At 45.2% G+C, this 15,841-nt stretch overlaps 1 protein-coding gene across 1 annotated transcript in view; it reads left to right on the top strand.

Moving 5' to 3' along the window:
* The window catches only part of PAPPA (pappalysin 1), a 175,839-nt gene that overhangs the window by 97,149 nt on the left and 62,849 nt on the right, over nucleotides 1-15,841 (top strand). Inside the window, exon 10 of the mRNA XM_066332468.1 lies at nucleotides 7,750-7,946. Within this exon, the coding sequence (XP_066188565.1) occupies nucleotides 7,750-7,946 (197 nt within the window). The remainder of the gene's footprint in view (nucleotides 1-7,749; nucleotides 7,947-15,841) is intronic.

The raw sequence follows: 15,841 nt of genomic DNA, 5'->3' as shown, positions 1-15,841 counted from the left end.
TTATGGGGTTTTCAGTCACGTCTTATTGGTGTTATTATAGCTATACTTTATCTCCTTTGCTTATGAGGGACTCTTGGCTAAAGCCTTTTTACAGCAAAACAGGGCAGTGCTTCCAGATGGGAGTGGTCACCCTGAAGAATGGGAATGTTTCAGGTTAGACACACATCTCAGTGGTGTGTGGGATCAGGGCCTCAGGGATATAAAATACAAAGAAAAGACACAGAGCAGAGGCAAAGAGAAAATAAATATATCTAGCTCTTGAATTTACCACCAATTTCTGGCATGCTTGAAACATTAGTCACCAGTGGTTGTTCAGGGAGAAGTATGATTTTAATTTGACAATGATCCTTAAACACCTTTTCTTTTGCTCCTGCTTGGCCCCAAATGTTTTTCTGCTACCTTACAAATCTGGATCTGTCTTCCTCCTCCTCCTCCTCAGAGGCCTCTCCCTCCAGCTGTGAGCCTTACCTTTGTGGGAGCTTTATCCTTTACCTCTCCCATTATCCATAAATTAAGCATAGCACTTTCCCCTAATCTTATTGTTTGGCGGGCTGCATTGCATTCAGGGAAATGATTAATATTCATGAGCTTGCTATCTCTGTTTGGTGCATAATCCTCTGGGGAAATTGCAGTGTTAAATGAGTGACACAAACCTAATTTTATATGTCTTTTCTTTCCTTTCTTTCTTTTTCCTTTTTTCCCTTTCTGACAGAGAAGTAATGTGCTTAAAATAAATTGATGGATGACCATCCATATTCATTGTGGGCATGCTTTGAGAGCGCTCCCATCCTCTCCCCCTCTCTTCCTCCTACTACTGCACAGGAACACAGCTTTGGCTGCCCAAACTGTGGCCCCATGCAGCAGCTAATGGTGATTTTGCCTTCTTTCACCAGCATTAAATAGGCCTTGGCTGACCCTGCCGAGGGCTTTCAGTAGAACAACAGCATGGGAGAAACAGAGCCACCTTGCACGAGAAGCTCAGCATCTCCCAGGGCATCAATAAGGTGAAAGCATTGACCAAAGAGCTTGGGAAAGAGGGTTGGTGTTGTTAAAGCAGCTGAGATTCTATAGCAGAATTTCATGGCAAATAGTCATGAATTTACTGGCCGGGGTTATTCAGATGATATTTGTGTGACTCCTTCAGCTTAAGGCAAATACTTTGAAGCTGACTGTTTCCTGCAGCTCGCGGGAATGTGGCTGCATGTTCTGAAATGTCTAAGCACTCATTTGGCAAGTTAGTAATCACAGCATCCTCGTAAAGTCTCTTAAAGTGATTTTCAGACTGTCATCATTAATAGTGCAATCCTAGGAAGGCCAGCTGAGCCACAGAGCAGAGAGAGCAGACATCTCGGGCAGCAAAATACAAAGGACAGATGCTTTTTTGTGGGGGAGAATGTGGGCTGGAGTGGTATTTGCCTGCATTTTTCCCTAGGCCAGTGACTCCAACCCAGCTCAATCCAGCTTTAGTTTTTAGGACACAGCTACAATGAAAGTCCAGCAGGAGAATTACTCCTCTGCTTGTTGCATCCCTCACACATTCTCTCCATAGATCTGAGAGGCTTCCACAGCTGGTCATGCTCCCATCCTTAGACCATCCTCTGCGACTCAACAGCAACTGTGCTCAGAGGATGGGGCTTTCTTTGCAGTAACCTCCAACCACATGCACAAACAAGCACTTTGTTTCCCGGGGAATGGCACCTCTGTGTTTTTACTCTTGTGTTCCTTCTTCCAAACAAGTGTGCCAGGTGTCTCAAAGGGCCATGCTGGCCACCTTTATCGAGGTCATAATGGTTACTCTCTTGTGTGACAGAAGCCTCAAGACTTTCAGTTGAAGTCTCCAAGTTAAGCTGATAAATCTGTGTAATATCAAAATCTTCCTGGCACTGCTTTATCCAACCATCCAGGGAGGGAAACAAGGTGAGGTGGGAAGAGAACATATGTGTGAGTGCTCTTACAAAAATACCTGTTTGCCAGGGTGGGGATGGCTGTGTTGGGTCCTGGTGGCCATTCCTGGTTGCCAGGGTTAGGGATGGCCACTTTGGCACTGATAGCTCAGACAAGGTCTTGCTACCACTGCCAGCCAAGGGAAATATCCTTTCTCTTAAATGACAAAGACTCATGTTCTTGGAGGTGAAATATCAAATTTCAGTGCCGGGCTCTGAGAGGGAATTGTAATTGTATCTGTCTGCAGCAGGCAGATCAATTGCATAATTCTGGTGCTCTGACTGCTATATCATAGCGAGGAGCCGAGTCCTGCCACACAAAGAAAGCCAGTCACGCCCAAGAATGCATTTCCACGAAGCAGCTGAATTACCAGGGAGCCGTGCTCCACAGGGGCATTATCCCTGCCTGCTCTGCTCAGGAGATGCACAGACATGATTGTCATATTCCACAGGAAAAAAAAAACTCCTGTGAGGCCCCTGGACGTTCTGCAGTAGATTGCGACACCCATGCTGCCTTCATTTCCAAGGTGTCTGTTTTATTTCACTGGAGGAAGACGTCACCATTTATTGATATGTGACTTTATTCAGAAAGGTCTGCCCAAGCTCCATGTAATGGTTTTACTCCTTTCAATCAAAACATCCAGAAAGGAAAGCAACTCTTGAATATTTTACTGTAGCAGGAAATATCTCTGTCTCTGCCTTCTTCAATATTAAAGAAGAGATTAGCAGATATCCTGGAAGCAGGCCATGTTATTCACTCTCTTCCCACTGAAGCCAAAGGTGAAACTCCCACAGAAATAAATGGAGCAGGTTCTGCGGTCACTCAGCCACCGAGTTCATGTGATCTGCAGTGGAATTATTTCCCCTTTTGTGATAGAAACCTCTGGATATATTTCTTCTCCTCTGTGTGAACATAAACACCAGTGCTGGAGATGCCGATTAAGTGACGTGGTGGTAAAACCCTGCTTCTGCAGAAGCTGCTGACTTTGGTGAGCCTGGGATTTGGCCTTTGCTGTGTCTGAAGGCCTGCATACCTCTGGACAGACCTTTCAGGGGTTAAAATGCAAATCTTGTTCTCTTCCAAGAATTTGTTACTCTGAGACAATGCTTATGCGTTTTTGTCCCCCCCCCCCCTTTATTTTTTCCCCCTTTTTTTTTTTTTCTGGACAAATAGTTACGTGGCATGAGGCTTGTTATAGTTGGAAACATCCCTAAGTAAACAGCTGAGCTTAAAAATACTCCTTTTTTTTTTTTTTTTTTTTTTTTTTTTTTTTTTTTTTTTTTTTGTCTGGCCTTTTAAAAAAATGGTAGTTACTGCACAAAAGAAGACTATGTCGATGCCAATCACTGTGTCCTGGCTGAAAACAGGAAGCTGCCCCCAGTGTCTGTCCCCAGCACTTTGACGACCCTGCTTGGACATTCAAAGCCTTGTTTGAGGATGTGCCCTGTGCTACGAATTGGATCTCTTTATCTCTCATTTTTCTTTATTTTATGAGGTGGAAGGCTGCCTATCACATATAAGTGTATATCCTGCATGTCTGCTGGCTGGTCTTGATCAGGCTTCACCCGTTTTGCTGATGATTTTCCAACTTCTCCTCAAACTGGTAAAGGTGATGGGGAGTTACCTGCTTATCCAGACCTGCTCTGGTAGGTGCTTCACCAGTGCTCACCAAACCATCTGTGTTATCTCAGGCCTCTTTTCATTTCTGAACCCCAGAGGAGGGATCTGTATTTCAGTTCAAAGAGCTGCCTCTTGCACTGTGCTCAGGCAGCTTAGGAAGCAAGGACAGAGGGAGTTTGCATTATTTTCTGGTGCAGCACACAAGAGCCCCAAGATTATTTCGGATCTTAAAGCCTGACTTCAGGAGTTAGCAAAACAGGTCTTGCCAATTTGTTTCCTCAAGTCACACTTCTCCATGTTGATGCTGCCATGGAGCCTCCTCCAGGGTTTCCCAGATGTCACAGAAATCTTTGCTGAACTGGAGACTGCCTTTTCCCAAAACAAGGGCAAGACAGGAACTTTGGTTTGGCCCTAATGTTTTTCTGTCTTCAGTAAGAACTTTCTAAGGGAAAAGGAGCTTGGGCTGCCTGAATGAAAATGTGTTCCTCAAGTCCAGCTCAGCATCCTCTAGCATCCATTGTCAAATCCCCCGGAGATGCTCTCCTACTGCCAGGTGCTACGTCTGGAGACATTTTACTGCTCTAGATTTAAGCTGGATTTCCAGGCAACTGCTTTTTCATTTTTGAAGTGATTTTTTCCTTGAGGACAGATCAGATATTCTTTATGTTCCCTTCCTCCATATCTCCTTCAAATCAGATTCATCTTTGGAGTGCAAAGTCCACGGTGTTGATGAACACAGTCTGTGGTGCAGGTCACGCATGACCAATCTCTGTGACCATCACTAGGTCTTGGGAGCCTCTGGACCTCTGTGGAGACAAAAATCAGCTCATGTTGCCAAGGTCACAGATGCATTTAGTGTCACAGTAGTTAAGAGAAAAGAAAGAGCATTTTGCATCATTTTAGGAATAAAGCCATTAGCAACTTATCCCTAGAAAAACACCACTCCTGACACTGTCCTCTCTGGCTCTGAGCCTGTAGGATTCTATGAATATAACTGAGCTCTTTTCCCACCACTGAAGAAAAGGAAAAAGCCTCTTAGTTTTTATTTTGTGAGGGCAGTTGTAGGAAGAAACAATCTGGTTGTTCTTTGCTTTGCTCATGAAAATGTAAAGCTCAACAAGTAACCTGCCAATAATCCAAGACCACCAGAAGAATTTGGAGTCAGGGCTGGTGCTCAGGACTTGAAGGAAGAACCTGCTAGTTTTTGACAGCCCACACAGTGATGCACCACAGTTGGCTGTTGAAGGTTGGTGCCTTTGTCTGTGTCTGGGAAGGATTTAGAGCCAATCCTCTGTTGGTGATCACTCAGAATTGGGAAGTTCATGGACAGGAAAGGTATTCCCCTACTCTCAGCAGCACTCCCCTCAATGCACAGCACTGCACACTGTGTGATGAGACCAACAGATCTTCCTTAAAAGTAACCAGGGTTGTAAAGCCAGTTTCCCTCATCATTTTTCAAAGCACATAAAGGCGAGTGGGTGCCTTACCTCTCACCCTCTGTGCACGGTGTTGGCCCATGGATGTGGTGGCTTTCCAGGGCCAGCACAGCTCCAGGGCTCATGACAGTGTGGCTCAGCAGGACTTGGTTAATCATTTAGGCAGCCCCCATTTAATTCTGACATCTCAGGTTCTCTGTTCAGTTCCTCCCTCGCGTTTTGCAGACTCTGAGCAGACAGATTTATTGGGGTCTTAGGCATAATCAGGAACAAATTAGCCTCTGTTAGGTTCACACACTGTCCTGGATCACAGCTATTCAAAGGCTGTTTTCCCCTCCATGTGAGTATGAATTAAGTCATTGGGCTGAAGTAGGCCTTGAGTATTCTTTTATCCCAAACACATGATCTTATCAGAAGCCCATTACGTTTATCATCGCATTAGGAGGGAGCATTTGGAGCCAGTGCAGGAGCATGTTGCTCTATAAATGTTGTGCTTACTTCAGTGCCTGTCGTGTAAAGAAGTCAGTGCTTTGGGAAGGCCGGGAAACACTGTCAAAAGGCATGTGCCTTAAATTAGGCTGTGAGTTTGTGGGTGTGTGTTTGCACAGGGGGGTGGCTGAGTCGGGGACGTGCAAAGGGAGCGCCCATGCGTTTGTGTGTCAGTGCTTCTGTCAGAGTGGGAGTGCAGCAGGGTGCTGATGTCTCACTGTACGTGTGCATATCTGACTCTGCATGTGTTTAGAGGCTGAAGGTCAGGTCTTTTTAACATGGGAGGTATTTTTCTTTCTTCCCCCCACCCCCCTTTTATAGAAATAAGCCTCTTTCATAACACGACAAAGGAACACTTTTTTTTTTTTTTTTTTCCCCAAAAATGAATCTGTTTGGCATTTGTTTTTGAGGATGTTGGATTGCTTACCTCAGTCTTTTTAGGGTTGAATATTTATCAGAGATTTCTGTTGGGCCTCTCACTCAAACTGGGACATAGTGGGTAAGCCAATTAATTTTATCCTACTGTCCTGAGACCTGACTTATGCCTTGATATGTGAGAGGAGCAGAACAAGAGGTGCAGGGAACCAAGAGTTTGTCTCCATGGCCATCACAGTGACATTCTCATTCCACCCATTCCTGGAGCTGGCCAGACACAGGGAATGGCCCTCCCAGGGACAGATGAGCCCCATGGGGGTAGCACTTAGGGCTGCCTTAGGGCCCATCAGCACATCCACCCAGACACCCCAAGAGCCATTGTCATCTCTTGTCTGGGAAACACTCCCCCAAGCTCTTTGAGGGGTGGGGTATATGTTTGGTGGCTCCCAGACAAATGAAGATGTTAAGATGTGACATGTAAGGGCAAGAAATTTGGCCACTCTGGGAATATTCATTCAGGGCTGCACTCATACAGCTGAAACACTTCCAGACTTGTGCTCCTTTTCACCAGCTCAGAGCTCTGGCCTGACAAAGGCACAGTTCCCTACATTTATGCATGCACACAAGTTATCCACAGAGGTTGTGATGAAATCAAACCATAATGACATTTTTCTCTGATAGACTTCTCCATTCTTTCAAAGCCACCCTCTCTTAAAGACCTGGAATATTGCACAGGAGGAAAAGGAGTGAAAGTCATTAAATAATTGAATAGCAATAAACTGATTTTTTCTGGCCCATGATGGCATTTCACTGTGTAAACCAGTAGAAAAAATAAACAGGAGATTTAGTAGATTGGAAGTAGCTCAAAATTGAGCAGCCCTTAGATTTTCTGACACCTAGATCATGATAGTCCAATGCTACCGACAGGATTCTCCTTAGGGATCCTTTCTATCAGTCCAGCTAGCAGCTCTGGCTAATTTCCTACCGTTTTTTCAACAGGCTTATTTGCCAGACAAAAATACAACAGGCTGTCAGAACTGGATACCTCTGGGGACTGGCAATGATAATACAATACAAAATAGGATACCAACAGGTCAAAGGTTTCCATTTCACAGAGTACTCTAATGACTGAAAGTCATTATTGCTATGCAGTCTGTTTGAAAAGAGTAGATGGATCTCAGTTCAGTTTTTAATGGGCCAGTGTTACAGAAACAACCTCAAAAATTTGGCATCTTTGTTGGCAGTCTCATTAGAGAAGCCACAGAATAAATGGGCAAGGATAATAAAGTCTCCTGCTGCTTTTGATCCTTTCAGGTCAAATCTGAGTCATGTTGGTTGAAGCCGTGTGTTTATGTGGCAAACTCACCCTCACACTGTGTGTACTGTATCTGCCTTGGATAAACAGATCTGTTTGGCCCTTTGGTCACTACAACTGTGAACTTGGCAGTTTTCACCATCTCTACAGCCACAGTTGCTGTTGTTGTTGTTGATTTGCAGATATCTTTTAAAAACAAAAAGGGAAACATTTTATATCAAACTCTCTGCTGGCATTTTTCCATCCTAGCTGGTGGAATTATGCCAACACCCACATTTTCCTCTCTGTGTATTTTCTATCACTGCTTTCTTCTATCTCCTTTTAAAAGGAGATAGATGAAAACAAGCAGAAACCCCCTAACATTAGGAAATATTTTCAGGGAATTGCCCAACACCATAGTTGGCTATTGTTGCTTGGCTTTGTTTAAATCACCTTGGTGTGACCTAGAAGTGACCAATGCTTCCAGCTCCCAGTGACCTGACACAGCAGACACAAGACCACTAATGGTATCAGGTCCTAGGAACTACCCTGCAGACATGTGTGGTTTCTTTTCTCTGTTTCCCCTGGCAGATGAGCCCAGTAGGTGCTATTTCCATGATGGTGATGGCGTCTGTGAGGAGTTTGAGCAGATGACCAGCATCAAAGACTGTGGCGTTTACACCCCCAAAGGCTTCCTGGACCAGTGGGCTTCCAATGTCTCTGTCTCACACCACAGTGACCAGCAGTGCCCAGGGTGGGTGGTCATCGGCCAGCCAGCAGCAACCCAGGTAAGGACAGCATGTTCCTTTTCTTCTCCTGCAAGTCCAGCAAGGAGCAGTGCTCTCAGGTGGAGCTCAATGCTGTGTTCAGCGTTGGTCTTACCCCTGCCTGGCCACTTGTTGCTTCATCAAGGATGGTCCCTGGCAGCAGTTTCTCTCTTTCTGAACCTGATTAGCGGTGATGAGCTGAAATTCAGCCCCAGTCACCCAACTCGAACTGGCTGAAGTTGTGGCTGGATTGATTCAAAGAGCTGTGCAGGAGCCACCTCTCCCAACCATCTTCACCTCAGAGATAGACAGGCTCTTCACAGCCAGCACTGGGAACGAGCTTGTGGCGATGAGTTCTAAGGCTAATGCCGAATAATACAAAAAAGTGTTCTTTCTTTTTTAATAGTTTTGTGTTTTCTGCCTCCCAGTTCCATAAAAGCACCCTATTGTTCTATTCTGAGAAAGGTCCTGTCCATTCCCAAAGCCATTCATTAGCTTTAACCCCCTTCTCCTATGTCTCCTTTGTAACATAAATAGCTCCAGTTACCATAACTTTACCTTTTGTCTCTTTGAGAGAATTAGATCCAAATGAGTTCAAAAAAACATTAGATAAATGTCTGGAAAACAGAGCTGTACATGATGCAGATGTAGCAGTTCAGATGCAACCTGATTTGGGAAAGCCCACATTGCTTGTTGATGATTTTTTGAGAGAAAGGATCTTCATAAGATTCATAAGAGCTGCTTTGTGTATTCCTCCTTCAGCCCCACTGTTGTCCCTTATTAGAGACAGAGAACTTATCATATCTAATCAACTTTGGCTGACTTCTGGTTGGATGCAGAAAAGTTTTTCTAAGAATCTAATTATCCAGGAGGTGTCTTGAGTGGGCAGTGCAGAGAGGAGTGCCGTGTCACAGATATGACAAGCAGATCTCTCTGTGAATAGTAGATGTTAAGCATTTCCAGTTGGCTTGCAAGAGAAAACGTCTTTATGCAAGAGACTTGGCCTTGCTCACATTGCACAAATCTGTAACAAATTAATGACCAGGTCAGTTCTAAATGCACAAAGCGTGGTGAGCTGGCAGAGTATCAAGACAGAATCCCGAGCCCAGTATTGACTTTTTGTCATGGTCTCATTTATTATTTCACACTGTAAAAGGAACTTTCCTCTGGACCCTTGCTTGTGCCTTCACAACTTCTCTCTCATTCAAGCTCCTTGCACAGACCAAAGGCCAGTGGCTCCAGTTCAGGTGCTGTTTTCTGGGCAGGTTCCCAGACATTCTGCCCCTCTGCAGCTGCTCCAGAGCTGTCCTGGTTTTCTCTGAAGCACTGGTAGGAGCTCAGCCACACCACACAGTAGGTAGCATATGGTCCTGTGGTGGAAAACCCACCACACACGCACACAACAGAAAGCCCTGCTATGTAGCCACAACTCAGGTGTGTTTGTTGTACCCAGATGAGATGAAGTTGCCACAGCCTTGTTTTAAAAACAACAACAACAAAAAGGGCAAAAAAAGCTGCTGTATTTATAGGCAAAGCAGTGGAATATCACACGCTGGCAGAATGAATGGGAATATGCCTCCTGTTATTGCCTGGCCCCTGGGGAGATAACAGTGTGCTGTTTGCTTCCAGCAAAAAGAATTTCTGCTTTAGCTCAGCTGGTCCTATTACATCAGTTTGAATGCATGGGGTTAATTGACCTTTTTAATCATATAGATGTTGGGAAAGTTTTTGTTACCCCCCAGGAACAAGACAGTTGGCTTGGGAAAGCACCTGACTTGTCACTCTGGAGAGGTTAGGTGGGGCAGCAGGTCATCAGTCTTTTAGCTTGTGGAGATGAAAATTAACCTGAGATCTCCTCTAATCACTGCATGTAATGATCACTGGTGTGTAAACATGTTTGGCTTCATTATCTGCACAAGCACTGAGCCTTAGGGGTTTTCTGTATTGATGAAAAGAGCACCTTTCCTCACCCAGATACCTTTCAGAGTAGGTTGGGTGCTTGCTGGTCTTGTGCAAACTCTTCGTGTTGTTGCTGGGTAGCTTCCTGATTAATCAGAGTGGTATTTGTGTTGGCTTCTCATCAGGAATGCCATGAAAGATATGTTTGAGTGCAGTGCCCAGCAATATACAGAATACATAAGCTGCCTGTTTGTCAGCCATCCCCGCCTCTCATCATCGCCCCAGCGTTCTCAAGGCTCTTTAAAACATTTTAAGCATGTCCTGACTTAAAATGTTTCTCATCATTAGATATCTCAACCCCAGGTTCTCTGCATGACTGTCATAGTTCTGTCAAGGCTTTTTCTGAGGAGTTTCCATCCCAGGTTGGTTGGTCATTGTGGTATCTCTCAGCAGTATCTACCCATGTGCCTTAGTTACTGCTGGGGGATTGTTGATAAGCACAAGCTGGAGAGCACTTTTTTTGTTGTTCTAGGGCTGTTTCTGTGACCTCTTTGCTCAGTTCAGGCAGTGTCTGCAGCTGGCCTTTCCTTAGATACCCACACTTAGTTATTACTTTGGGATGGCTCTTACATCACTTGTTAGCGTGAGGCTGCCGAATGGCAACATAGTAAGGGAGATAAAAAAGAAAGCTCGCTGTATAAGATTTGTTTTGAACAATAAAATGCTTACAAAGAATGACACAGTCTTGGCGAAGAGATACAGATTTGAAAAATGGAAAGGTCAAACAGCCCCCCCTTTAAACAATCACCCTTTCTGCAGAAGCAAGACTGAGAGACAGCCACTTCTACTTTCCTGGCAGCCACCCTTCAGTGCTGATTAAGAAATATTCTCAGTACTGACAGCATCATATTCAGAGCCAAAGAGGGCCAGTCAGCAACACTGCACCAGCACAGAAATGCAAACACCAGCACAGGGTAGTTTTTCAGTTTGATTTCTAATCTTGTGTCCTTCACAGACCTGGAAGCAGATGCTGCTCCGTACTTGTTGTCAGCTGCAGGAGGAAGTCAGCCATAAGGGCTTTTCTCACTCTTGAGCTGTTTTTTTTCTCCCTCCTTACTCTGCTGTGAGTTTGCAAACAGCCTGTCCTTGCACATCAGTTCTCTTTTGCTGGGTTGAGTTTATGCTTGGTGAGGGCATTAGCTCCTGTTAGTCTCTCTTGCTGGACTCAGTTGTGCTGAGCAAGAGGATTTGGATATTTTGCTAAGGTGTCTGTACAGATGTGCCTCAGGAGGAAGCCTCTGGCAGGCCTATTCCAGGAGGGATGCTCCAGCTGGGGTGAGCAGAGCACAGGCAGGTGAGTGCAGGCTGATCACAGAACACTGGAGATGCCATTTCTCCTTTCCTCTTGCTGATGGCACTCAGCTTTTGGAGAACTGATTCACCTGCAGCTTCCCTTCGGGCCTTTACAACAGAGAATTACAGGAAGGAACTAATGGGTCTTTAGGTGGCTGATTCCTGACCTTGTTACTCCTGTCACAGCAGTGTGTGCTCAAGACTTGGTTGTTGGTGTGGGTTGGTGATTTAGAGGGACAGTCCCCCAGAAACTGTCTTTTGTTGCATTTCATCCCAGCTGTGCAGAAGTTGTTTAGACCAAGTAACTACACATATATATATACACTTAACATATATATAAAAGTAACTTTTTTTTCTCCCTATGCCATTGTTTGAGCTCGGTTTTCCAGTGTATGGAAAAAGGCACACAGCTCAGGCACAGTTAACAGAACAGGGACTCTTTCCCAAGGCTGCTGGGCACAGACAGATCCTGGGATTCGTTTTCATTCCCGGACTAAAGAACACACCCTGTTCTCCTCTGGGTACCCCACAGGGGCTTCTATGGAGTAAGAAGTTGTGGAAGAGGACTCTTATTACATCTTTCCCACAAACAGAGGCCCCCTCCTGCCCCATTAGTGTTCCCACAATTGCACTCATCCAGACTTGCTGCAGCAAACCTTCCACCAGCAGCAAAGATGTCTAGAATTGCAGTGTGTCTGGAATAGCCCACAAAAGGAGAAGACAGAAGGTCAAAAATATCCTGACTACTTAAAGAAATAACATGGTAGAGCAAGGGCTCCAAGAGTGGTAAGAAAATACCAGAAAAATTGAAGAGAAAGATGATGAAGTTCTCTGCCATGCAGTTTTATTCTGTCTAATAAATATAATGCTGAAGACAATTCCCCAGAGATCCAGCAGAGCCAGAAAATAGAGTAATCCTGAACAGAAGTGGAAAGAGAGGAAACCTGTAACTTTTAATGGAGAAGCCATTCCTTTCCTTTGGGGTGATCTTGCTGAGAAGAGGGAGGGTGTCTGTCTGTCGGCTCTGCAAGTGGCCCTTTTTGAACTTCCCAATTCACAGCCAAGTCCTGTTGCTCTTCAACGGTAAGAGTTTTGTTGTGGTTGGAGGGATAAAAAAATTCCCATTTTTAATAAGATGATTTGCTTTGCAAATGTCTTTGTTATTTATAGCCGAGCCAGACTTTGAACCACCAAGCTCTGGAGGATGAGGGCAGAATCCCACTAAGAAAAACCATTAATGGAGGAACCGTGAGTGATCAGAGACCAGTTCTGGAAAAAGATGAACTGGACACTGTGCACAGGCTGTCACAGGAGGAATGTAGGTTTGCTCTACACAGCTGAGCTCATTTCCAGTACTGGCTGATCCACCAAAGTGCTTCAGCTTAGGTTACACAGTCTCCAAGTCTAAAGTTAGTTCCAGGGGTCCAAAATTTTGTCTTCATTTCCCCTGGAAACTACAGACCAGCCAATTTGGTCTTTTGCCTGAGGCTGGAGAGCTGCGTCATGAGCCTGGCCCTGTCAGGCAAATTCAGCCTGGAATGCTCCTTCCTTGGATTAAGTGATGATATTTTTCATATTTTTTTCTTTCAATGTGCAGTGATTAATTAAGCCTTATCACAGCCGCATTGCTTGGTTTCTGTTCCATTTAATAGAGGTGGAAATGGGAGCACAGAAAGGTAAAGCTACTGTTTGAGGATTAGATCTCAAAATCCTTCAGAGACATTGCAGGCACTGGGCATTACTGAGCCTAAACCTCCCAAGGACTAGGAAGTTCTGGATGTCTTGAAAGGGAAATGTTCCTATCTTGGATAAAAAGAAAACTGTTCAGGGCTTGCTGGGAGTTGCTGCCTGGGAGCAGAGCCCTGGAGGGGTTTGAGGTCATTAAATCTGCATTTTAGCTCTGTCAGCCCCCTCACATAATTCTGTTTGTGAATTAATCAGTCTTGATCCTAGCACAATTTGGCTTTTCATTCTCAGTACAAAAGGACTGGAAAACTGTCCCACCATCTCCTTGGTGGAAATGGCTGGAAATGTTGCTTCCCACCTGGCTTGCTGGGAAAGCTGGATTCTGCCAACCTTTCTGCCAAGGAACTGCACTGGTCCTTGTTTTCACATTTGCTTTGCTGCTCTGCCTCATTGGAGGAGGTGGTCCATGAGAAGGGTCCGAGATGAGGGATGCTACAAGGATGTGTCATATGCCATCAGTGCCATGACTCAGGAATGATCTCAGCATTGTGGGGAGCTAAATGAAATGAGAAACAGGATTTCTAGGTAGGCTGGCTTGGAAAAGGCTCATTTGCAGAGAGTTGGCTGAGGAAGAGCGTTACCCTTAAAGTCAGCTCAGAGCTGGCTGGAGGATGCTGCTCCTCACCTGGCAGCCTGCTCCCAGCCACGACAGGCAGGGATCCCCTCCATCTCCATGGCTTCTTCCAGTGCTCCTCTGCTCCTGGCTGGAGTAAAGCTCAGACCCCACGGCTGATGTTGTAGCCTCTGGCTGATTTGTGTAAGGGGAGGACAGAGAGAACACAATGAGATGTGAGAGGAGATTCCAAGCAATTTTGACAAACACTCAAGGGATATTTTTTTTTTCTTTCCACTCCCTTCCCCCCCTTGGTTTTTTAGAATAATTTTTCAAGAGCACATATGCAAGTCATCTAAGGGAAACAGAACAGTGAGTACCAGGGGCTGGTACACTGTGTTCCCTTTGTGTACTGTAGAGAAAATAGATAAAAGAAACAAAGAATGATGCAGAGAGCAAAGCAGCCAACCGTACTCTCAGAGAGGTTCAATCCGACTTTTTTAGAGATGAAGGTCAAACCAAAAATCCTCAGGTGCCGGAAATTGGTCCCATCTTCCTAGAACCAAGAGACATTTCCACTAATGAAACAAGAGCAGAATTCCATGCCATTTGTTGTTTCCAGAAGCAAGAAGAAAGGCAAGAAAGGAATATTGTCTTGGGCAGTAATAGGGATTATGTGCTTCTTTAGGAAGTAAATTACCATTTTATGATCATATCTGCTGTACACCCAGCCACCCACCCAGATTAGAGGCATCAATAGAGAACAGCTTGGACCCCCCTGGCACTGGCGAGCTGGGCAGCCAGGCCCCCCAACAGAGGCACTGCTCATTAACATGCACTCCTCTGAAAGGAGACCCCCCTCCTCGGCCCTTGCCCCTCAACCTGCCACTCTCCGTGTCTGCTGCTGCTGCTGACAAGCCTTGGGATGCAGAGCATGTCCAGCCGTGAGCGTGGGATAGCTCCCCTGCATCCCATCCGGGTTGTTTGTCTTGGGTCCCTCTCCATTCAGAGCAGAATGGTTTTGCATAAATGCATCGACACGTCTGCTTTGTTCATGCGTGAAGGGTTCTCGGCATTTCTCATCCCGCCCCCGCCCGGCCGGCTTCTCCCCTCTCCCTGGCATGTGCCTTCACCAGCTTTTCCATGATTTCCCTGTGCAACAGCAAATAAACCTGCCTGAAGCAGTGCCAGCGCAGTTAAAAAAGGCCCAGATAGATCTAAACCAAGCAATGGGAGGAAGGGGATGGAAAAGGGTGCAGGAGCAAAGCCATAATGGCTTTTACTCTGTAATTTGGTTTCATGTTCTGCACAAGGAAACATGTCAAATATGTAAACAGAGCTCTCCAGGGTTGTAATGTAGCTACAAAACCACGGATGTACAGGCAGGCAGGGTGCTGCTCTCCAGCAGAACGGAATGCCATCCTCAAAACCACACGGTCATTTCTTTAAGCTGAAAGTAAACTTTCTCATGCCAGAAGCAAAGAATTCATTTTTTTCTTGTAAATGAAGGATTGTCTGCACCACTTGTTTGGAGTACCATAGGCATTTTAGCCCACATTGTCATAAGACACCTCGTATTTTGAATGCCAATGAATTTCAGGGTGTTCATCTTAAGATGTCTCTAAAAGGCATGGTTTTGGAGGATGGTGTTTATCCAGTACTGTCCTGAAGGTGTCTTAAGTCAATCCCTCTGTCCCCACGTGAAAATAAGAATCAGCTTCAATAATAATAATAATAATAATAATAATAATAATAATAATAACAACAACACAAAAAAACCCCCAACAAACAAAGTGGGAATTTAGATACACTGTTGAGCTGCTCCAAGTCTCTCCTGAACTGTGCTGCCTTAGTTGGAGCTGTAACCATGGAGGAACCCTACATCTGGTGCTCACTTTTGGAAGTGCTGCCTGCAAAGCTGGAGGACCTCTCTTTCCTCTGAGGTCATTTCAGTGGGGAATCTGATAAGAAGACATGATTCACCCTGGTAATTCAAATTCACATCTGGTAAGTGGCCCAGCTCCCCTGTGCTATCAGCAGGAATCTCCTGGGGACTGGGTTTCCACCGTGGTCTCAGGGTCTGGCTCCAAGCTCTCACACGTGCCAGGAAATGGTTATTTGCAGGATCAGTGCTATTATCTGTCCCCACATGTACCTCCTCTCTGGGAGAAGCCCTCAGCTCAGGAGAACATCAAGTTCTGCTCAGCTATTTTGGTCATTGGGCCAAAATCCCTACAGTTAGCACTGCTGGCAGTGAATTTAATTTTTCCATTTTTTTGGTAATTAACCCTTGAATCATCACGCTCAGAGGAGACAAGTCACTCTTATGAGAGGGGAAGGTGAAGCTCAGGTAGGCATGACCTTC

The sequence above is a fragment of the Sylvia atricapilla genome, chromosome 19 (genome assembly GCF_009819655.1).
Source record: "Sylvia atricapilla isolate bSylAtr1 chromosome 19, bSylAtr1.pri, whole genome shotgun sequence".
Taxonomy (NCBI): Eukaryota; Metazoa; Chordata; class Aves; order Passeriformes; family Sylviidae; genus Sylvia; species Sylvia atricapilla.
Note: the sequence above shows the minus strand (reverse complement) of the source record. Positions and strands in the feature narration are given on the sequence as shown.